The sequence below is a fragment of the Cynara cardunculus genome, assembly GCF_001531365.2.
Source record: "Cynara cardunculus var. scolymus isolate 2C chromosome LG 9, CcrdV1, whole genome shotgun sequence".
Lineage (NCBI taxonomy): Eukaryota > Viridiplantae > Streptophyta > Magnoliopsida > Asterales > Asteraceae > Cynara > Cynara cardunculus.
The window spans coordinates 16,228,899-16,247,249 of record NC_037536.1 but is presented as its reverse complement, the minus strand read 5'-3'; the positions used below and the strand labels follow the sequence as shown (position 1 = coordinate 16,247,249).

The 18,351-nt window shown below is 33.1% G+C and overlaps 2 protein-coding genes across 2 annotated transcripts; one reads left to right on the top strand and one right to left on the bottom strand.

Annotated features, from left to right (window-relative positions):
• Positions 1 to 4,032: 4,032 nt before the first annotated feature.
• LOC112518377 (protein XRI1-like) lies at positions 4,033 to 10,259 on the top strand. The gene is made up of 9 exons (XM_025126046.1): positions 4,033 to 4,311; positions 5,603 to 5,649; positions 5,773 to 5,892; positions 6,460 to 6,608; positions 8,406 to 8,469; positions 8,603 to 8,714; positions 8,795 to 8,835; positions 8,947 to 9,027; positions 9,604 to 10,259. Exons 1-9 carry the CDS (start codon positions 4,289 to 4,291, stop codon positions 9,879 to 9,881), a joined length of 915 nt encoding a protein of 304 aa, XP_024981814.1. The 5' UTR covers positions 4,033 to 4,288; the 3' UTR covers positions 9,882 to 10,259.
• A 5,348-nt stretch (positions 10,260 to 15,607) lies between these two features.
• Positions 15,608 to 16,707, bottom strand: LOC112518553. The gene has a single exon (XM_025126288.1). The coding sequence runs from the start codon at positions 16,432 to 16,434 to the stop codon at positions 15,625 to 15,627; it is 810 nt and encodes a 269-aa protein (XP_024982056.1). The 5' UTR covers positions 16,435 to 16,707; the 3' UTR covers positions 15,608 to 15,624.
• Between the last annotated feature and the right edge of the window lie 1,644 nt (positions 16,708 to 18,351).

Here is an 18,351-nt window from a genome sequence, read left to right as displayed (position 1 = left end):
CAAATAAGAATATAAGTCGTAAAGGAAACAAAGTTCAATAACATACGACAAGCATAAAGAAAATTCAAAACAAATTATTGGGAATTTATCACAGATTATCCGGATTAGGTAGCCTTACGCAAATGGCTATCCCCGTGTCAAGTGAGATATGGAATCCGTACCTTAACCGAATTTGACAATTAACGCACGATCAAATGTAAATTCACGATCAAGTTTGATTTACCCGCGTGCCTAACGAATGCATAAACGGTTACTATTTATAAAACATAGAAAGCATAATATAACTATTCTAATAAAATCACTTAGGTCTTAAGGTACTTAAACAACGTAGACTTCAAGAAAGACAGCTGGATACAAATTGAAAACTCAAACGTAAAACTTAACCTTATTCTCTTTCGATCCAACCGTTTCYGACCCTCTTATTTCTAAGCATTTTTACCTACCTTAGAGACCAATCCATACTATACTGTCTAAATGAAAGTTGTAGGTTGGTATCATACGAGTCTATTACTTTTGAAATCATCTCATTTGGATCATCCATCTATTTTATATGAATCTTACAAAACTACAAATTAATCCCGAAAACACACTGTTTCTAGCCACTTAGAGTCATAACTGGAATTTCGACCCTTAATGAAAGTTGTAGTATGCAGTATGATCTTCCTGACTGCAAAATACGAGCTTAATCCGATTTATGGTTTGAGAGTTATACACTACCAAAGTATGGACCTACATAGTCGGTAAAATCCGATTCCGGAATTCCCGACTAACTTTTATAACCCAACTTTCATGATTMGCTACATTTACATGCTATAAACATACTTCAACATACTAAACATGAAATATATCATACTTATAACAATATCCATCCGTAAACTTAGATATAAACACAGTTTATAAACCGGTCTAAATAATCCTAAAATAAACACCTTAATGAAACTAAATGAAACTTATACCTTTAAGAAGGGTTCGGAGAGTGGATTCCGAATATATAATTGTTGCCTCGATCCCCTTACTAACTTGACGTAAAATCTAGAGAGAAGACGACATTTTAGAAAGAGAAAATTGAGAGAGAGAATTGAGAGAGAGAGAGAGAGATATGAGGGTGAGTTGAGGGAGAGGCCGTGACCGCCTCATATATATATATATATATATATATATAATTATAATTTTTTTTTTCTTTAAAAACACACCGCCTCATATATATATATATATATATATATATATATATATATATAGTTTAACTATTTAACGGTTTTTATCCTTCAAGTTAAATTTCTAACTTTACGTTAATATAGGTATAAACACATTTTGACGCAAAACTAGTCTAGGGTACAAATTGGTTAAGCATAAGGTATAAATATATTATGCATAATTCTACCAAAATTCTCTTAACCCAATTTGTACGAGTTAACGAAACACGGATATTATATGTAGTTATTTCATTATACAGTTTATTAAAGCTCCTTGAACTACATAAAACTAACTAATTATCAAACTGATAAACACGTTAAAGACAATCATTGAGCAATTGGGCCTTGAACGTTACTAATACGGCAAAAATATCCAAAAAAAAAATTAAAACTAAAATAAATTATTTTTAATTATAAATCTAAATATTTATATTATAAAAAAATTGTTTTAATAAATTACCGACCAAAATCTAAGACTTTATGATCTTTAACTTGACATCAAAAAAAAAAAATATATATATATATATATATAGAGAGAGAGAGAGAAAGATAATCAAATGAAAATCATAAAAATGTTACCAACTCGTGAGAATTGATATAAAAATATTTTTTACATGATTTTTTTTTATCAAATGCTATAATTTTAGCTATTGTTTTATATATTTTTGTGTTCGTATGGTGAAAGAAATTCCATAGAAAACTTTTTTTGTTCACATAGTGAAACGAAAATACGTGTAAAAAAGTTTCACAATGTAAAATAAATGCATGTGAAACTATCGCGTTATGTAATAAGTATATGTGAAACAATACCTTAAATTATAACATTTTTTTAAAAACATCATATAAAAAATATTTTTAACTGATTTTACAGGTTTATGACTTTTTTTGTGGTTCTTGTTTCATTTAACACACTTATATTAGTGTTTAAGACTTGACATCATGTTAGACCAATCTATTTTCTAGAGACCTGTGAGACAACTTTTTTACATTTGAAACTTTACAGCAAAATGTTGTGAATTACCTTCACAACATTTTTGCTGTGAATATTCGGGGTTTTTACCTTCACAGCGTTTTGCTGCAAAATTTCAAGTATATAAAAATGGTCTCACGAAAACATTCTGGTCTCTCGTGAAACCAACTATAGTGTTCAATTATCACTTATAATTTTTTTATTCATATAAAATTCTTTAAAAAAAATTATTGGAAAGTTAGAGCAATTTCCACTATTGATTTATAATAAATTAAATTAAAATAATATTTATTTTCTTATAACTATGAAAAGAGTAAACTACACATTTTGGTCCTTGTGTTTTTTGTTTTACTCAACTTTAGTCCCTGCAGTTTAAAAACTATATTTACCAATTGTGATATGCAAAAAACACTCAAAATCAATCCCTTCCTCCGACAACCGTTAACTGTTACCCATTAAGTGAGAGACGATTTCGTCTTTTTAAAACTAAAATAATGTCACGTGCTCTCTCTCCTCCCCCCAAACTTCCAACCCCTTCCCACTAAAATAAACCTATGGTTATCAGCCACTGCAAAAACGAAACCACCACATTGAAACATCGAACAATAATCTAAAACCTAAAATCAAGAATCTATAAAGACAAGGAACGAGAAAAAAAAAAGCTAATGTTGAGGGTTTTAGTTTGGATTTACGACAACGGGGAAGGAAAAGAACACCAACATTGGGGTTTCAAAGCTATGGTTATGAACTGTGGTTGGCAACTTGGCATTGGCGTTGGGGAGTTTGTACCTGCGTTAGCAACGTGAATTCATGTTGTTAAAGAAAAGGGAGTGCCGATGAAGAAGTGGGGGTGGGGAGCTGTTTCATATGTATATATATGCCTCTTGTGTATAGCTTAATCCACAAAGGGATGGATGGAATTTGACCAAATACAAAACAGGTCTCGGATTTGATCCCGAACCTCCTGCTAGTTTCAGTCACTTAGTGAGTCAAAACATACTCCTTTACATTAGTGTTCTTGGAGGCGGCATTCGTGTAGGGCCGATATTGAACTTTTGTGAGCAAATATTGTGTGTATATATATATATATACATGTAATATAATATAGGGGAGCAATCTTTTGTAAACCACTTATATTTGTACAAACCGTGTAAACTCATTTCAACCAATAAGATCATTCATAAAACCATGAAATCATGAAACCATGACATCATGAAACCATGACATCTTTCACTACAAAATCATGAGTTTTTTAATTAATGAAACCATGAAATCATTGGGTTTTTAAACTAAAACCAAATGAAACACATGAACCCGAAAAAAAAAACTCGAAATATGAATAAAAATAAATATTTAAATTATTATCAAAAATATCGTCATACCATTAATTATTACCGAAAATAAAAAATTAAACCGAAAATGAAAATAAATATATAAAACTATCTTTTGACTGTTTTACCCTTTTCAACTCTAAATTAAGTATGGTGTTTTAATTGTTCTTTTTTTTTAAACGTAAATAACTTATATTCATTTTCAACCATTAATCAATAAAATCAACGATTATATATATATATATATATATATATATATTAAAATTGTATTTTGCAGAAGAAAAATAAATGGAAAATAGAAAAAGACTACAATTCTCGGCAAAAGTTATCGTTGTCAGTGGGAGCAACTAATTCCGAACGTTTTTGCAAACGATAATGATTAAACTGTAGGAACAAAAAACCGAATAAAACCAAAAAAATACAGGGACCAAATCGAATAAAACCAAAAATTACAGGGACCAAAACTATAGTTTACTCTTATGAAAACGATCACTCATTAAACTCGGGAAAAGTCTTGTGTTTCGTGTCGTTGTTATATAGTTGTGTGTGTGTATATAATAACCATACACTCAGAAAAAAGGGTGAGTGTGGCAACTGAGCCGGCGGTTTCCGTCTCCATTTGCACATATTCCGACAACCACTTCTCTTCTTCTTCTTCTTCACGCTTCGAAACTGTTTGTGTTCTTGGATCATATCCATTTCAATCGCCACTTTTGATTACTGTACAAGAGGAAGAGTAGTTGTTTCATTTGATTTCATTCAGTTCCTTGCATATTTGATCATCTACTCGGCAAATGAACTACAACAATAATGACAAGTACGTTTTGTTGTTACTATGGTTCCTGTAGTATTTTCATTACTAGATTGTGTTTTTAGATGCGTTTGTTTGTGAATTTGTATGATTTCTTCTGTGTTTTGAGATAAATGCAGATGAATTTTGCCAATTTTGTGGTGTTTAGGGCACTGAAATGAAGGATTTGGGACCTTGCTTTTGCTTGATTTTGTGAATTTTGTTTGCTAACTTAGGGATTTTATTCTCATTGTAGTTGAAAAGGGTGAAATTAGCCTGGGAGTGTTGATTTTGGGCCAAATCTTTTAAGTTGCTCACCATTTAGTTAGTTTCTAATTGTTCTACATGATGTTACGCAAGTAAGTGAAATGTAGACAGAGACAAATTATGGTATGCACTCTACGTTAATGATACTTAACCACAAGAGTAGTAGCGGGGTGGATATAGACAAAGGGACGATAAAATCAATATAAGTGATTATTTGTATCTAAACAAATTTCACTTACTTGCATAGCACTCCAAAGCTAATTTCACCCTTTTCAACTATAGTACGACCAGAGTGAAATCCCTAAGTTAGCAAACAAAATTCATGAAATCAAACAAAAGCGAAGTCCCAAATCCTTCATTCAATTCCCTAAACACCACAAAGTTGGCACAATCCATCTGCATTTATCAATATAAGTGATGGTTTTCCCTTCTTAATGTCAGGTTTATGCTACCTTGTGATAGATCCAACAGCAAATGCAAGCATTTTTTCCCTGTACTTATTGTCAGCCATGCATTTTTAGCATAAATTTAGGGATTTGTATCTTCCGTTGCCTCATATTTCTGCTCCATCTTAGTTTTTCTTTACTTCAACATTCTTAATAAAATGGTTATACACATTTCTGAATTATTGTTTTAATGCTATCCATAGGCAACCTGCTGTATGAATGTTCAGTCGGGAAGCCTAATAGAGGGCCTGTTTGTTAGCAGCTTAATGGGACTCGCAGCTTATTTAGTCAGCTGTACATGACTATTTGGTAGTGGCTTATTCAGTAAGCTTCTAGAAGGGAGCTTTATGCTGAAAGCCAAGTTTTTCCAAACCTACCCCTCCCAATTAAGAAACACGCTCCTTTCATCTATAAAAAACCCTCCCAAAACAAAACCTTCTTAATCCATATAGACATATTAATCCACACAGACAACTTTATCCATATAGGACTTAATGAAAAAACTACCAAACAGCCCCTTAGGGTTACTATGATTGGTTGCTTGAAGTGTGTGCTCGGACAATATTAGAATGCAACTTTTGTTGATCTTCTTTTTTCTTTTGCAGCACTGAAATGTGGGATTGGCAAGGTGAAGATTATGGTTTGCAAGCAAGTAAGCCTCCACATACAATTCTTTATCTTTCCTAACATGATACATGTACTGTTAGCAATTATCAGATTGTTGGTAAGCTATTTACATTTATTAATCTTGATTTGTTAAAATCGTTGTATGCAGATGCTCCAAATAGCCTATGGAGCAATTTGAACGATAATCAAGATGATCTTTCTTACGTATTTAATGAAACAACCCCAGCAAAGTCCTTTGGGGATCTGGCTTATCAAGTTACCGACAATGGTAATCCATATCTCTGAAAGAAACAGCATACAGATTTTTTCAAGGAATAATATCACAAATAGCCATTTCAGCCGTCCAAATTTACTTTTTAGCCATTTCTCTCCCACATGTTCAAAAAGGTCACCACTTCCGCAAGTAACCATTCCTCAACTTGTATAGGGACCAACAAAAAAGAACAAGTTCTGTGTGAGGTGGCGTGCACTTGAGGTGGTTCGCAAGTGATGTTTAAATGAGAGTCCGCAAGTGGGTCCATGAAAAAAACAAGTTTTGTGTGAGGTGGCATAAACTTGAGGTGGTCCACAATTGAGTTTGATGGAGAGTCCGTAAGTGGGTCCATGAGAGGTGGTTTCATAAAAGTTCCGCAAGTGGGCATGCATTTTTTTAACTTAACAATGCTCCTCCGCAAGTTGAGGATTGGTTAATTGCGGAGGTGGTGACTTTTGAAATCTTGGGAGAGAAATGGCTAAAAGGTAAATGTGGTTGGCTGAAATGGCTATATGTGCCATCTTCCCTTTTTTCAGCATAGATAGGCATTTGTGATATCTAACACAGGGAACAAAAATGCAGAAAACTTTAACAAGGGAACAGGGCCATGTAGAGAAGCTTATTCACAAGCAAAAAGGCGTCGGATGCTGCATTTTGACGATAAAGTTTTGGATGTAGACGTTATGCCGCTTTGTGATGAGGACTTCTCATCCATATATTTAAAATCCAAGGTTAGTTAGACATGCCCATTGCAAATAATCTTATGTTTCTTTAGGGTTATCCTTGTTGCAATAAAAGAGTGGCTTTTACATGACCTAGATTTGTTTGTTGGCAGCTTAATAGGCTTAATGGGACTCATAGATTATTTGGTCAACTATACATGATTGTTTGGTAGTGGCTTAATGATATAGAAAGTGGCTTATTCAGTAAGCTTCTAGTGGAGAGATTTATGTAGAAAGCCAAGTTTTTTCCAAACTTGTCCCTCCTAACTAAAAAACATGCTCCTTCCATCTATGAAAAACCCCTCCTAGATAAAACCTTCTCATTCTATACAGATTAATACACACATACAACTTTATCCATACATGACTTAATAGAAAACTAACCAAACAGCCTCCTAGTAATGTGGGATTTGAAACTTTGATGTTGCATTTGTGCTTTATGATTCCATATGCTAGAGTCGTTAGAAAGTTCTATCATTTGAACTTGTTACTCCCTCCATCCCAAAACAAGTGTCCATTTTTTCTATCTTAGGGGTTGTTTGATTTTTTATCCATTAGGTTCTGAATCTATTAAGTTGTCTCTAAGCATTAATCTGTCTGGATAAATTAAGATATGAATCGTTGTTTGATTTTTATCTTGAATAAATAATTTGAACAACAAACTTTACCATTTTAACCTTGTGTCTACATAAGCGTTGAATGAAAATAAACTGTTTGATAAATTTTTAAAATGATGATAAAAATTAAAATAATATGAATTATTTAAAATAACATAAATGATATGAATTCGACGAGTTCATAACACAATATTTAATAACTTAAAAACATATTTAAATCAATAAAGTATTATGGTTTGATTATAATTTTTTATTCATGCATGTTGGTAAACTATTTATTTTTTAATGAGACAATATGATTGAAAATTGTAGGGCAAGGGTAATTTTAGAAAAAAAAAAATGTTACTTAATGCATTAAGAGAGGAAAGCTAACTTAACATGTTAAGTCGATCTCTTAGTGTTAAGTTAAAATCAAACACCTTAATGTGTCCCAAAATAAGTGTCCAACTTCAAGGTAAGTGCCTACTTTTCAATTCTACCTGTAATTTTGAGATGGAGAAATTCATTACGCCCTCTATTATTAAGGGTACAATTGTAATTTAGTCAATTAAAAGGTTAATAACTACACCTTTCTTCAACTGTGTGCATTTTTCATTGTGTATATATTTATTTTGAGACGGAGGAGTAATAGACATAGAAGGAACCTATAAGTCAGTGCCTATTCAGGTATTGAGTTTTATTTTTCCATTAGAAGGGGTTCGCACATGTTCTGCAGCACCTCCTTCTTATTGATGGGCAAGCTCTTTGCAGTGTTGTAATCTCGAAGAAGTGTAAGGGGCTGTTTGGCTCATAATACATCTAGTCCTGTATAGATTAATCTGTCTATATGGATTGAGAAGATTTTTGTCTGGGAGGGGTTTTCATAGATGGAAGGAGCATGTTTTTTACTTGGGAGGGGCAGGTTTGGGAAAAACTTGGCTTTTTGCATAAAGCTCCCTCCTAGAAGCTTACTGAATAAGCCAATTTCTATATCATTAAGCCATTATCAAACAGTCATGTTTAGCTGATTGAATAAGTTTGCGAGTCCCATTAAGCTGCTAAAAACAGGCCCTAGGCATTGTTGATTGTCATTTTGGGTATTCATAGTTCCTTCTTATCTTACAATTTTCTTTCCTTGTGGGAGCTGTTTTTTTTGTGAAATCATTGTCTGAATGATACTTCTTAATCACCCTCTTTGTTCTGTGACCAGGAAAGGGAAGCTTCATTGGATGGAGCTTTATCTGATATGACTCAATGGGTCGCTGGATTTGCAGGTATGTTTTTTAGTCCTTTACTATCTCCATTTCCTTCAATTCCATCAAGCTACTCACCTACATCCTTCAATGCATATTTCACTAGCTGTTAAGATTGTTCTATTCATGAATGCAACTATTGCATTATTTCCAGATGATACATCTGCATCTGGATCTGGTTACGAGGGTCTAGATCAATCTTCAGAGGGCTGGCTGGCCGATTGTCTAATAAATGATACAGAGATGCAATTAAGCCCTTATGATGTGTATGTTTCATTCAGGTTCACGATTATTCATTAACTTAACTAGCAAAAGTTGTGGCTTAATTTCAATATGTTGAAAACAGTAATCCATCTGGAACCGTTGCTGTTCAGATTGATCTTACAGGTATACACAAATGTCCCGATATTTCAATTTTTCCATTTTAATATTTAAACTTCTCTCATGTTCCTTTTGTTTTGTTATGTTCTTTTGGTATGTCATAACCAATTACTATAGAGTTGAAGGATGCCCAACCCAAGAATGGAGGTAGTATTGGTCAAGAGCAATCGACTCCTCATCAAAATATCATCTTTAAAGGTTTGTCTCATTCCTAAAGGGTCTTTTTTGTATCGTCCACTACAAATTAATACCATTTCTGATCTTTAAAATTTAATGATACATTGATACTTAGAAATGCCATTACTATCATACCATTATGCAAACCCCATCAAAATAAAGAACCGCTTACCATTACCCTTTTTGCTTGCCACATAGTTTTCACAAGATTCAGGTGCTGTTCGTTAGCAGCTTGATGAGCTTAATGGGACTCACAGCTTATTTGGGCAGCTACATGTGACTGTTTGGTAGTGGCTTAATTATATGGAAAGTAGTTTATTTAGTAAGCCTCTAGGGACGGGTTTTATGTAGAAAGCCAAGTTTTTTCTAAACTTGCCCCTCCCAATTAAAAAACACGCTCCTTCCATCTATTAAAAGACTTTTCCAAATGAAAACCTTCTTAATCTATACGGACATATTAATTCAGACAAATAGCTTTATCCATACAGGACTTAATGGAAAACTAACCAAACAATACTACCTCCTTCTAATGTTCTTCTCTTCTTACTCATGACATGGCTTACTCTTGCTGAAAATCTTGAATCGCTATTTTTTCAGGGAAAAAGTCTTTGATTAAGACTCCAACAAAGATGACTTCATCGGTTGTCCTTCCCTTTGCCTTCGTAAAACCATGTGGCATGCAAGGAGTGGTTACCCTCAAAGACATAAACCAAAAGATACTCACTCCACCACCATCAAAATCAAAGAAAACCCATCAAGACAACACAACTTTGTACCCTACTTCCGCTTTCTCAGGCAAGCCCGTTGTCGGGAAAACCAAGATTCGTACCGAAGGAGGGAAAGGCAGCATTACAATTATGAGAACCAAAGGATGACCAAGTAAGTGCTTCTTGTTCCTTTAGAATTTAACATTTTTGTGGGTAATTGCTCCATTTTTTCATGGAGCTACCATTTGGCCAATCCATATAGAACTTGTTAGTTAAAAAAGGGAAAAAAGAAAAAGATAGAAAAAAGGGTAAAAAGAAGGATTTGTTAGCCATAATGGAGTTATCAAATTATTTGAAGTGTCTGTGTCTTCTTGGAGTGGTTTTAGGTGGTAGATTCTTGTTGTCTTATGATCCTTGAGTTGACTGAATCTATTAGGATCTTTTTGTTCTAGAGATCCTTCTACCATCCTTTTGTCTTCAGGAAAAACTTTAATATCTCTTTCAATTGTTAAAATTATGTGTTCTTATTTGTACGTTAACGTTTGTCGATTCTATGTTCGTTTCATATGCGTAAATTGACACTCGTTATGCTTTTCTCCTTGCCGAGCCGTAGGCACTTGGATCAGACCGGCGCTAGATATAGTATTTACATAGTTCTTTAGGGGTGCGTTTGGTATGCAAACGAGACTTGAGATAGGCGGGAGAATGAATCGTGTAAGGTTAATTTGACATGGGTAGTTTAGTAATTTACCCAATCTTGTTCCATCTCGTTGATTTTTGTTCCACTTATTTTTATGGGACAAAAATATTCAAGTCATGTCATATTCTAGTCTAATATCGCACCAAACATGGGAAGTTAGGTTTTTGTCCTGTCATTTTCTGCTTGGGGGTGTAAGGATATGAAACAACTTGAGATCAACTTGGTCAAACACTCGACTCGAGTAGGCTCAACTCGACATACTAACAAGTCGAGTCGAGCTATCGAATACTTGACTCGAAAAGCTCGTGAGATATTCGATTTTTTATATACAATTAGTTTTATGATATAATCAGTTTCATAATATAATTTGTAGAAATTTATGAATAAACTTACCAATAAAAAGAAAAAATGTGATATAATTTTAAATATTTTAACAAAACTTTACATTTTTTAACTATAAAAATTAATCAATTATTATTATTAAACTCATAATTAAAAAAAAGACAAAAAAAAACTATAAAAGTGTTGGTGATGTTGTCCACATTTGAAAACAAATGATAAAATAAGGGTGGTGAAGGTCTCTTATAAAAAGGGAGGGATGTGAATATGGTTTGTAATTTTGTCTTTTTTATGATAAAATTTGAGGTGCACCATTTTGAGTGTTACAAAGTATAAAAAAGCACCTTTAAGTTTTATAATTTACAAAAGAAGACCCTAAAATTTAATAAATTTTAACGGGTGAGCTTGATTCGAGTTCCAAATATTGCAATCGAGTTTGAATCGAGTTTAGCTTTTAACTACTCGTGAGTTTTTGAGTCGAGTTTGAGTTTGAGAAATGGCTATTCGAATGGTAACATTTACACCCCTAATTCCACGTATTAAAAAGCACCCTAGATTTTTTAGAGGATGAAACAAACGAGGGGGACCAAGGACTGGTCCCATGTCTGGACCAGAACCGTTACACTTGGCTATGACCGGTAAGGAACATGCAGACTCCTTTTACAGCCGAAGCATGGTTAGGACCTGGTTCTTGGTTAAGACTTGAATTTGGTTAGGACCTAGTGGGCTAAAGAGGTCCTGGTTTTGATGGTCAAGACTCGGTTTATCGACGGAAGTGGTTAACCTAGGATCGGGTCGGGTTTACATTCAAGTTGTTTGACCCATGTCCAAGTATAGTAATAGCATGTCTGTTTGTTTCTTGTCTGTAAGGGAGTAGAAAAAGGTTGAATTAAATTTTGGATGGCTGAGTGTGGTGATGATGATGGCTGAAGGGTGTCTGAAATGGCTCATAATGGATTATGGCCAAGTTTGGTAAACAATTCCTAATGCAATAAATTTTTGAATTATTGTAGCACTTGGTAACAGTACTCTGTATGGCACCATCAATCTATCATGTGTGTATATATATATATATATATATATGTATATGTATATATATGTATATGTATATATATGTATGTATATGTATATATATGTATATGTATATATATGTATATGTATATGTATATATATGTATGTATATGTATATATATGTATATGTATATATATGTATGTATATGTATATATATGTATGTATAGGTGGAGGTTCAAACGAGAACACCTCCATTTTACGAGAACGCAAGAACACCCTTATCACATCTGATAATACGCGTGAGGGGACCTTGTGGTGTGCGGACGATGTGTTCTATAACTTAAGTCGCACCTTTGCGTCTATGATTTAGCATAAAATGTGATAGTCCTGATGGATTATAGTATCATATCAACAACACACTTATCACATGTGAGAGGGCTTAGTGGTGTAAGGGCGACTTGGCCCGCAACCAAGATCGCATCGAAAATTGCATGCGTCTTTGATTTAGTATCACATGTGATTGTCTATAGTAAAAGGGTATTTTCACGTTCTCGTAAAATGAAGTTGTTCTTGTTTGAACTCTTCCCTATATATATATATATACACACACACACGTACGTACAAAATCATATAAAAACCTTCTATATGTTAGAAACTCTATGAATCAATCTTGATTACGGGGTTGTTTGTTTACCTCTTAATATTTTCATTAAAATGCAACATCTGAATCATTAAGAGGTGAATCTTGTTTGGCAAAAAAAAAAATATGTCTCTTAATGGTTCTAAAACCCTCTGAATGATTTTATATCATTGGCCTACCTTAACCATTCAACGCCCTAATTTCATTGTAAACAATTACCAAACAATTATATTTTCTTTTGCATTATATCATGAGAGTCTCTTAATCATTTTGAACACTTAATTTTTCCATAATATTATCTTATTAATTATATTAATTATCTTATCAACCGTTTATAGAAGAACTCATTTTTTCCCCATTTGAAACCACATGTTCGATATAATGTTTCGTTGGTGAGACGACTTTATACTCAAAAGAGATTAATCTCATGTATTGTTTCATTGATGATTTTACAAATGAGATTAGTGTAAAATCACATACAATTTAGGGGTCGTTTACCAAACGCTTACCCGATAAGTGTTTACGGGTAAAATTTAACTTTATCATTTACTTAACGGGTAAGATTTTAGTCCACTAAAATAACATCGCATTCAACAACTTACCTGGTAAGCGTTATATCGTGGTAAGAGTCATCGTCCTCACTTATTGGGTAAGATTCTTTGTTCCTTGTCTACTGAGTAAGATTCTTAGTCCCTATCATATTCATCCGGTAAGGTAATGTAACTTAGTAATCTCGCTTACCCGGGTAAACGTTTGGTAAACGGCCCCTTTAGACTGATAAACTGGCAAAAAAATCATTTCTCTCTTAAGCAATTACTTTTTAAAAGTCCTTTAAATTTGAAGAATTTTAGCATCTATCTCCTACTTTCTTCATTTTAAATCCAAGAAGGAATAAAAATTCTCTTGTGGCCACGGAGGTTCAAATGTAATGACTCCGGGCTACCTGTAAGGTAGGTGGTCATCCTGAGATTAATCGGCTCACATAACCGGTTGGATATATAGGTTAATAAATAAAAAAACCACAGACTAATCAATAAAATATGGATGGGGCAAGTGAAGGGAATATTTGGGGTGGTCTTTTTTCAAATGATTCCTTGTTATCTTAGGATTGAAAAGGTCAAATTTAAATAGACATGATATTATTGTTTATTGTTATTATTATTATTAGAATGATATTTACACAATGCATTAAGACACATCTCGATTTTAATATTTTTTTTATTATTTATTTATGTTGATATAATACGATTTTATGTGGTTTTGAGAAGACGATAATTTTTTATTTTTAAATAAAATATAAATTTTAAAATATCATTAAAATTTAAAATATATATATATATATTAATATTAAATTAACTATTTAAAAATTCTTATTTTATATAAATTTTTTAATTCATAATTTTTTATTATAAATTAATTTAATTTAGATTTAATAATATAATTCTTTATAAAGATAATAATTAAGTATTCAGTTAGAACTCACTGATTATCTTAATTATATTTTAGATTTTGTTATTTAAAATGAGGTATTTATTCTGTATTTGATTATGTTTATTTGCAATTAGTTACACGAATTCAAAAAACAAGCTTTAGTAAGTTGTACTTACGCACAATTTACTTGTGGTCTTGAATTTTAAATAATATGCATCAATAAACAGTACTTAATACGTAAAAAATGGTTTTTAAAAGTTTTTTTCAAATGTTTTATAATATAGTATAGATTATTATTATTATTAATTTAAAATATTTTTTTATATATATATATATCTTGTGTCTTGGATTCTCTATTTTGTTTCTTGAAAAGAATGATCAAAAATTGATGGGGTCCACTTCCACCCTTTCGCTTTCTTTTCATGAATCCGGCATGCAATTCACTAATTGCAAATACCCACAAATATTATTCCCACCATTTTTCATTAAAAATTAAATTATAGTATTAGCTTTTTTTAAATATAATATTTATCGATTGTTTAATGGTTTGATGCAGAATAATTAAATAGTCAGAATGATTAATAGACTCTCATGATATAGTGCAAAATGAAATATAATTGTTTGGTAATTGTTTACAATAAAATTATGACGCTTAATGGTTAAAGGAGCCTCATGATTAAAAAAATCATGCAGACGGTTTTGGAACCATTAAGAGGCAGACTTTTTTTGTCAAACAAAATTCACCTCCTAACGATTCAAAGACTGTCTCTTAATAGAACTATTAAGAAGTAAACAAAAAACTCACTTATAACAATATTCGTCATGTAGTGTATGTATCGTTGAAATCTTTTGAACTATGGTTTTAAACCAATATTATTTTGGATAACTGTGAGTTTTTTGGTCAGGTTACGTATACTGATTAGTTCCTCAAGCGACCATAAATTGCTTGGAATCATTATAAGTGAACCTCCATGATTAAAAGGGTTTTGGTAGCGTTTGGATTCGGACCAGTATACTGAAGTCCTTTAAACGTTTGCTCCATCCTCACTCCTTAACCTCAATTTGCATGTGTTGTTTTGTTAGACTGAATTTCAGGGGTCGTTCACTAGTTGTTGATTGTTTTTTACCGGGTAAGAGACGTTTTGCTGGCAAGAGGTGAGGTTCTTTAACCGACAAAGTGATGTTAACTAGGATGTTGTCTCCACAAAGAAGAAAAGGCTCTTACCCCGTCAACGCTCACCCATCTTGAACCTCTTATCTAGACTGCATTTTTATACGGTTCACGATTGTTCAGTCTGTGTAAGTAAACGGCCTCTTAGTCCAGTCTCGGGACATGTTCAAGACAACACCGTTATTAAACTATTATTTTGACTATATTACTCAACTTTCTTAACAACTAAATGAAATCAGTACTGTTATGTTTATCATAAATCTAAATACCCGACATATTTTATACACTTCATTAAGAATTTATACAACCGCTACCAGATAATTTTTCTTTCTTTTTTTGATTAACCTGGATATCCAACCCGCTATGCGAGCTGACTAATCCCAGGACGACCACTTTCTTTGCAGATAGCCCGGAGTCACTGCATTTAAACCTTCGTGGCCATAAAGGGATTTTTATTCCTCTTTGGATTTGAACCTGAGACCTCCTAGTAATTTTGACTAGATAATCATTTACAATGTCGATGTTTATCTCATAAATTTTGCTGAACAATTTCAATGTAATTATTTTCGTTCCATAAAATCAAATTAAACCAGAATTTTTTTTACTTATAAAAAAAAACTAAAAAATATCAAGAATTTCCGAGATGAAATGATTACACAATGGACAACTAGCCCTTTGAACGAAAAGCTCTCTTGAGCATAGTCTGCAGAAAGTGTGTCCACAGGGGATAAATGCTGCGCCCTTATGTCTTACCATGCACACGCAGCAGTTATTGTACTTGTACCCTCCTCCGCCACCACCGCGGCCTTCTTCCACCACCGCGGCCTCCTCCTCCTCCTCCACTTCTTCTTCATCATCGTCCAAATAAGCAGATCCATCGACTTCCAGTAACGACATCAACGACATCCTTGCGGCCGCTGGTTCTCCCTCTCGGCCGCCGCCTCGTTCTTCCTCCGTCGTTGTTTGCTCGATTTCCTCCACTGGAGGTTCGTTTTGTACACTGAATGTTTGCGTTTCGATGATTCTATCGCTACTAGTGTTATGCACCGGTGGTGAGTTCAACCGCCTTGACTCATCGGTCGAGTTCTGCTGTGTTGAACCATGTCGTGTCGTCACACGGTTGCTGTCGGTGGTGGTAATGACGACATGTGAGGCGAGAGTCGGAAGAGTAGTTGTACAGACGAAACCGGAGAGTTTTAGCCGAAGTTTCTCCCTAAACATCTTCCATGTCTTCTTCGATTCCTTTCCACAAGTTTGATCATCACGGATAAGATCCAGTAGAGTCCGATCTTGGATTCGGTACGGCGGCGTCTGTTTGATCGAAAGTATTCCACCTAGTGTTAAACCACCTGGTTGCGCGTTCGTTTCTCCACCGAACTCGTAACGCCGGCTCCTACCACCACCAACACCAACAACCCCGCCTTCCATCCCAAAAACGCCTCAAAAAAATCGAAAATGCCGATGAGAATTCACCGGAATTTTTGCAATCTCTTTAAGAAATCACGAATCAAGTGAAAGACGATTGAAAACGGATCTGAAATGGTGTAGAAGATGAATTGGAGGGACAAATGGACAAGAATTCAGATGAAGTAGATACAGGAATTCAATTATGTGGTGAAGAAAATTGCAGGATTGGATTATTGGGTTTGGATGATTTGCTTCTTTTTGTTATTTTCTGTCGACTGTTTTTTGTCTCATTTTTCTCTCAACTTTCACACACACACACACACAGCGTTCGTGAGAGAGAGAGAAATGGGGTTTTGAAGGAGGAGGGACAGGGAAGCAAACCTCGTGGAACTCCCTTTATTGGCATTCATTAATTATTGTTTTTTAAATTTTTTTAGAGTAAATTACGTTTTTAGTCCCTGTGCTCTGTTAAATGTTCCTATATTCGTCCTTATGGTTTTAAACTTACGATTTTCATTCCTATAGTTGTAGTTTATTACTTTTTTCATCCTGTGTGATTTAAAATGTACTGATTTTTTCGTCCCTATGGTTTACAATTCATTTCTATTAGTTCTTCATGATTAAAAGTAGTGTTTTGGACTCAGAGACGGAAATAGAAATGAATTGCAAACCAAAACACTACTTTTAAGGGTTTAGAAAGGACCGGTTCTTGGTTTGGTTCATATTGTTTTTTGAAGTATATGATATTTATATATGACAGATGCAATAAATAAACTCATACACCATTTTCATCTATGATGATATTTGAACCCCCGACCTTCTAGGAATCCAAAGACTACTCCAACTATAATCCAATTAATTTATTTATAAATTGCTTATACCCATGTGAAGCTTTGAATTTTTAACTTCCCTTGTGTTGGGTTTCACACATATTAAAAGTGATTAATTAATTTGTATCATTGTTATAATATTAGATTGAATTAACACATTGGATGGATCCATTCCCATCAGATCATCCATTAGATATCCAATAAATGTATCAAATGGATGAAACTGAACCGATCCAATCATCCATCGGATTGAATTGGATCAGTTATTCAATGTTAATCGGATGAAATCGGTTGGTAAAATCCAACATCCAATGGATGATCGGATCGGATCGGTTCCCCTCACAATCCAATGAATGTCAACCGATGAACAAGCCTAATTACCGTCACTCATTAGTAACTTTGTCTCCATTGGTCATTTGAAGATTGTGGAGATCATATTAAGATACGTTATATGTTAATCTTATAAACCAGTTAAGTAAAACATCTGATAATAAGTCTCATGTAAAATAGATCAGATTACTTGCCTAACATCTAACAAGGGAAGTTTGGTTCATTGTTTGGCCAATTTAGATACTATTAATATTAATAAATATTAATTATTATTTAAATTATAAATAATACATTTTTCTAAATTTTTTAACAAAATCAAATAATATAATTTGGCAATTTGGTTGACATTTTTGTGTAATGGTTTTTCACTTTCTTTATGCATCATGGTAATTTTTTTATTTTTATTTTCTTTTGAAAGTATATAATATTTATATACGATAAATAAAACAAATAAATTCACATATTCTTCTCACTTTTAGTGAAGTTTGAATCTCTGACCTCCTAAGAGGCCAAAGACTTACATACCGCTAGGATAAAAGCCATTTAATTTATCTTATTTATTTACCGTTGCACACGAAATGAACAAAAATCTATAAAATATAATATTTTTAATCAGATATTATAAATAATAATATTTATTTGCAAAGATAAAAAAAAAATACAATATGTAAGTTGATAAATAACTTAATAAGATATTTAATTATGTATTAATATATACACAATATTAAATAAGATGACGTGGTTACAAATGAATAGTGGGAATTAGGAGCTTCTACAT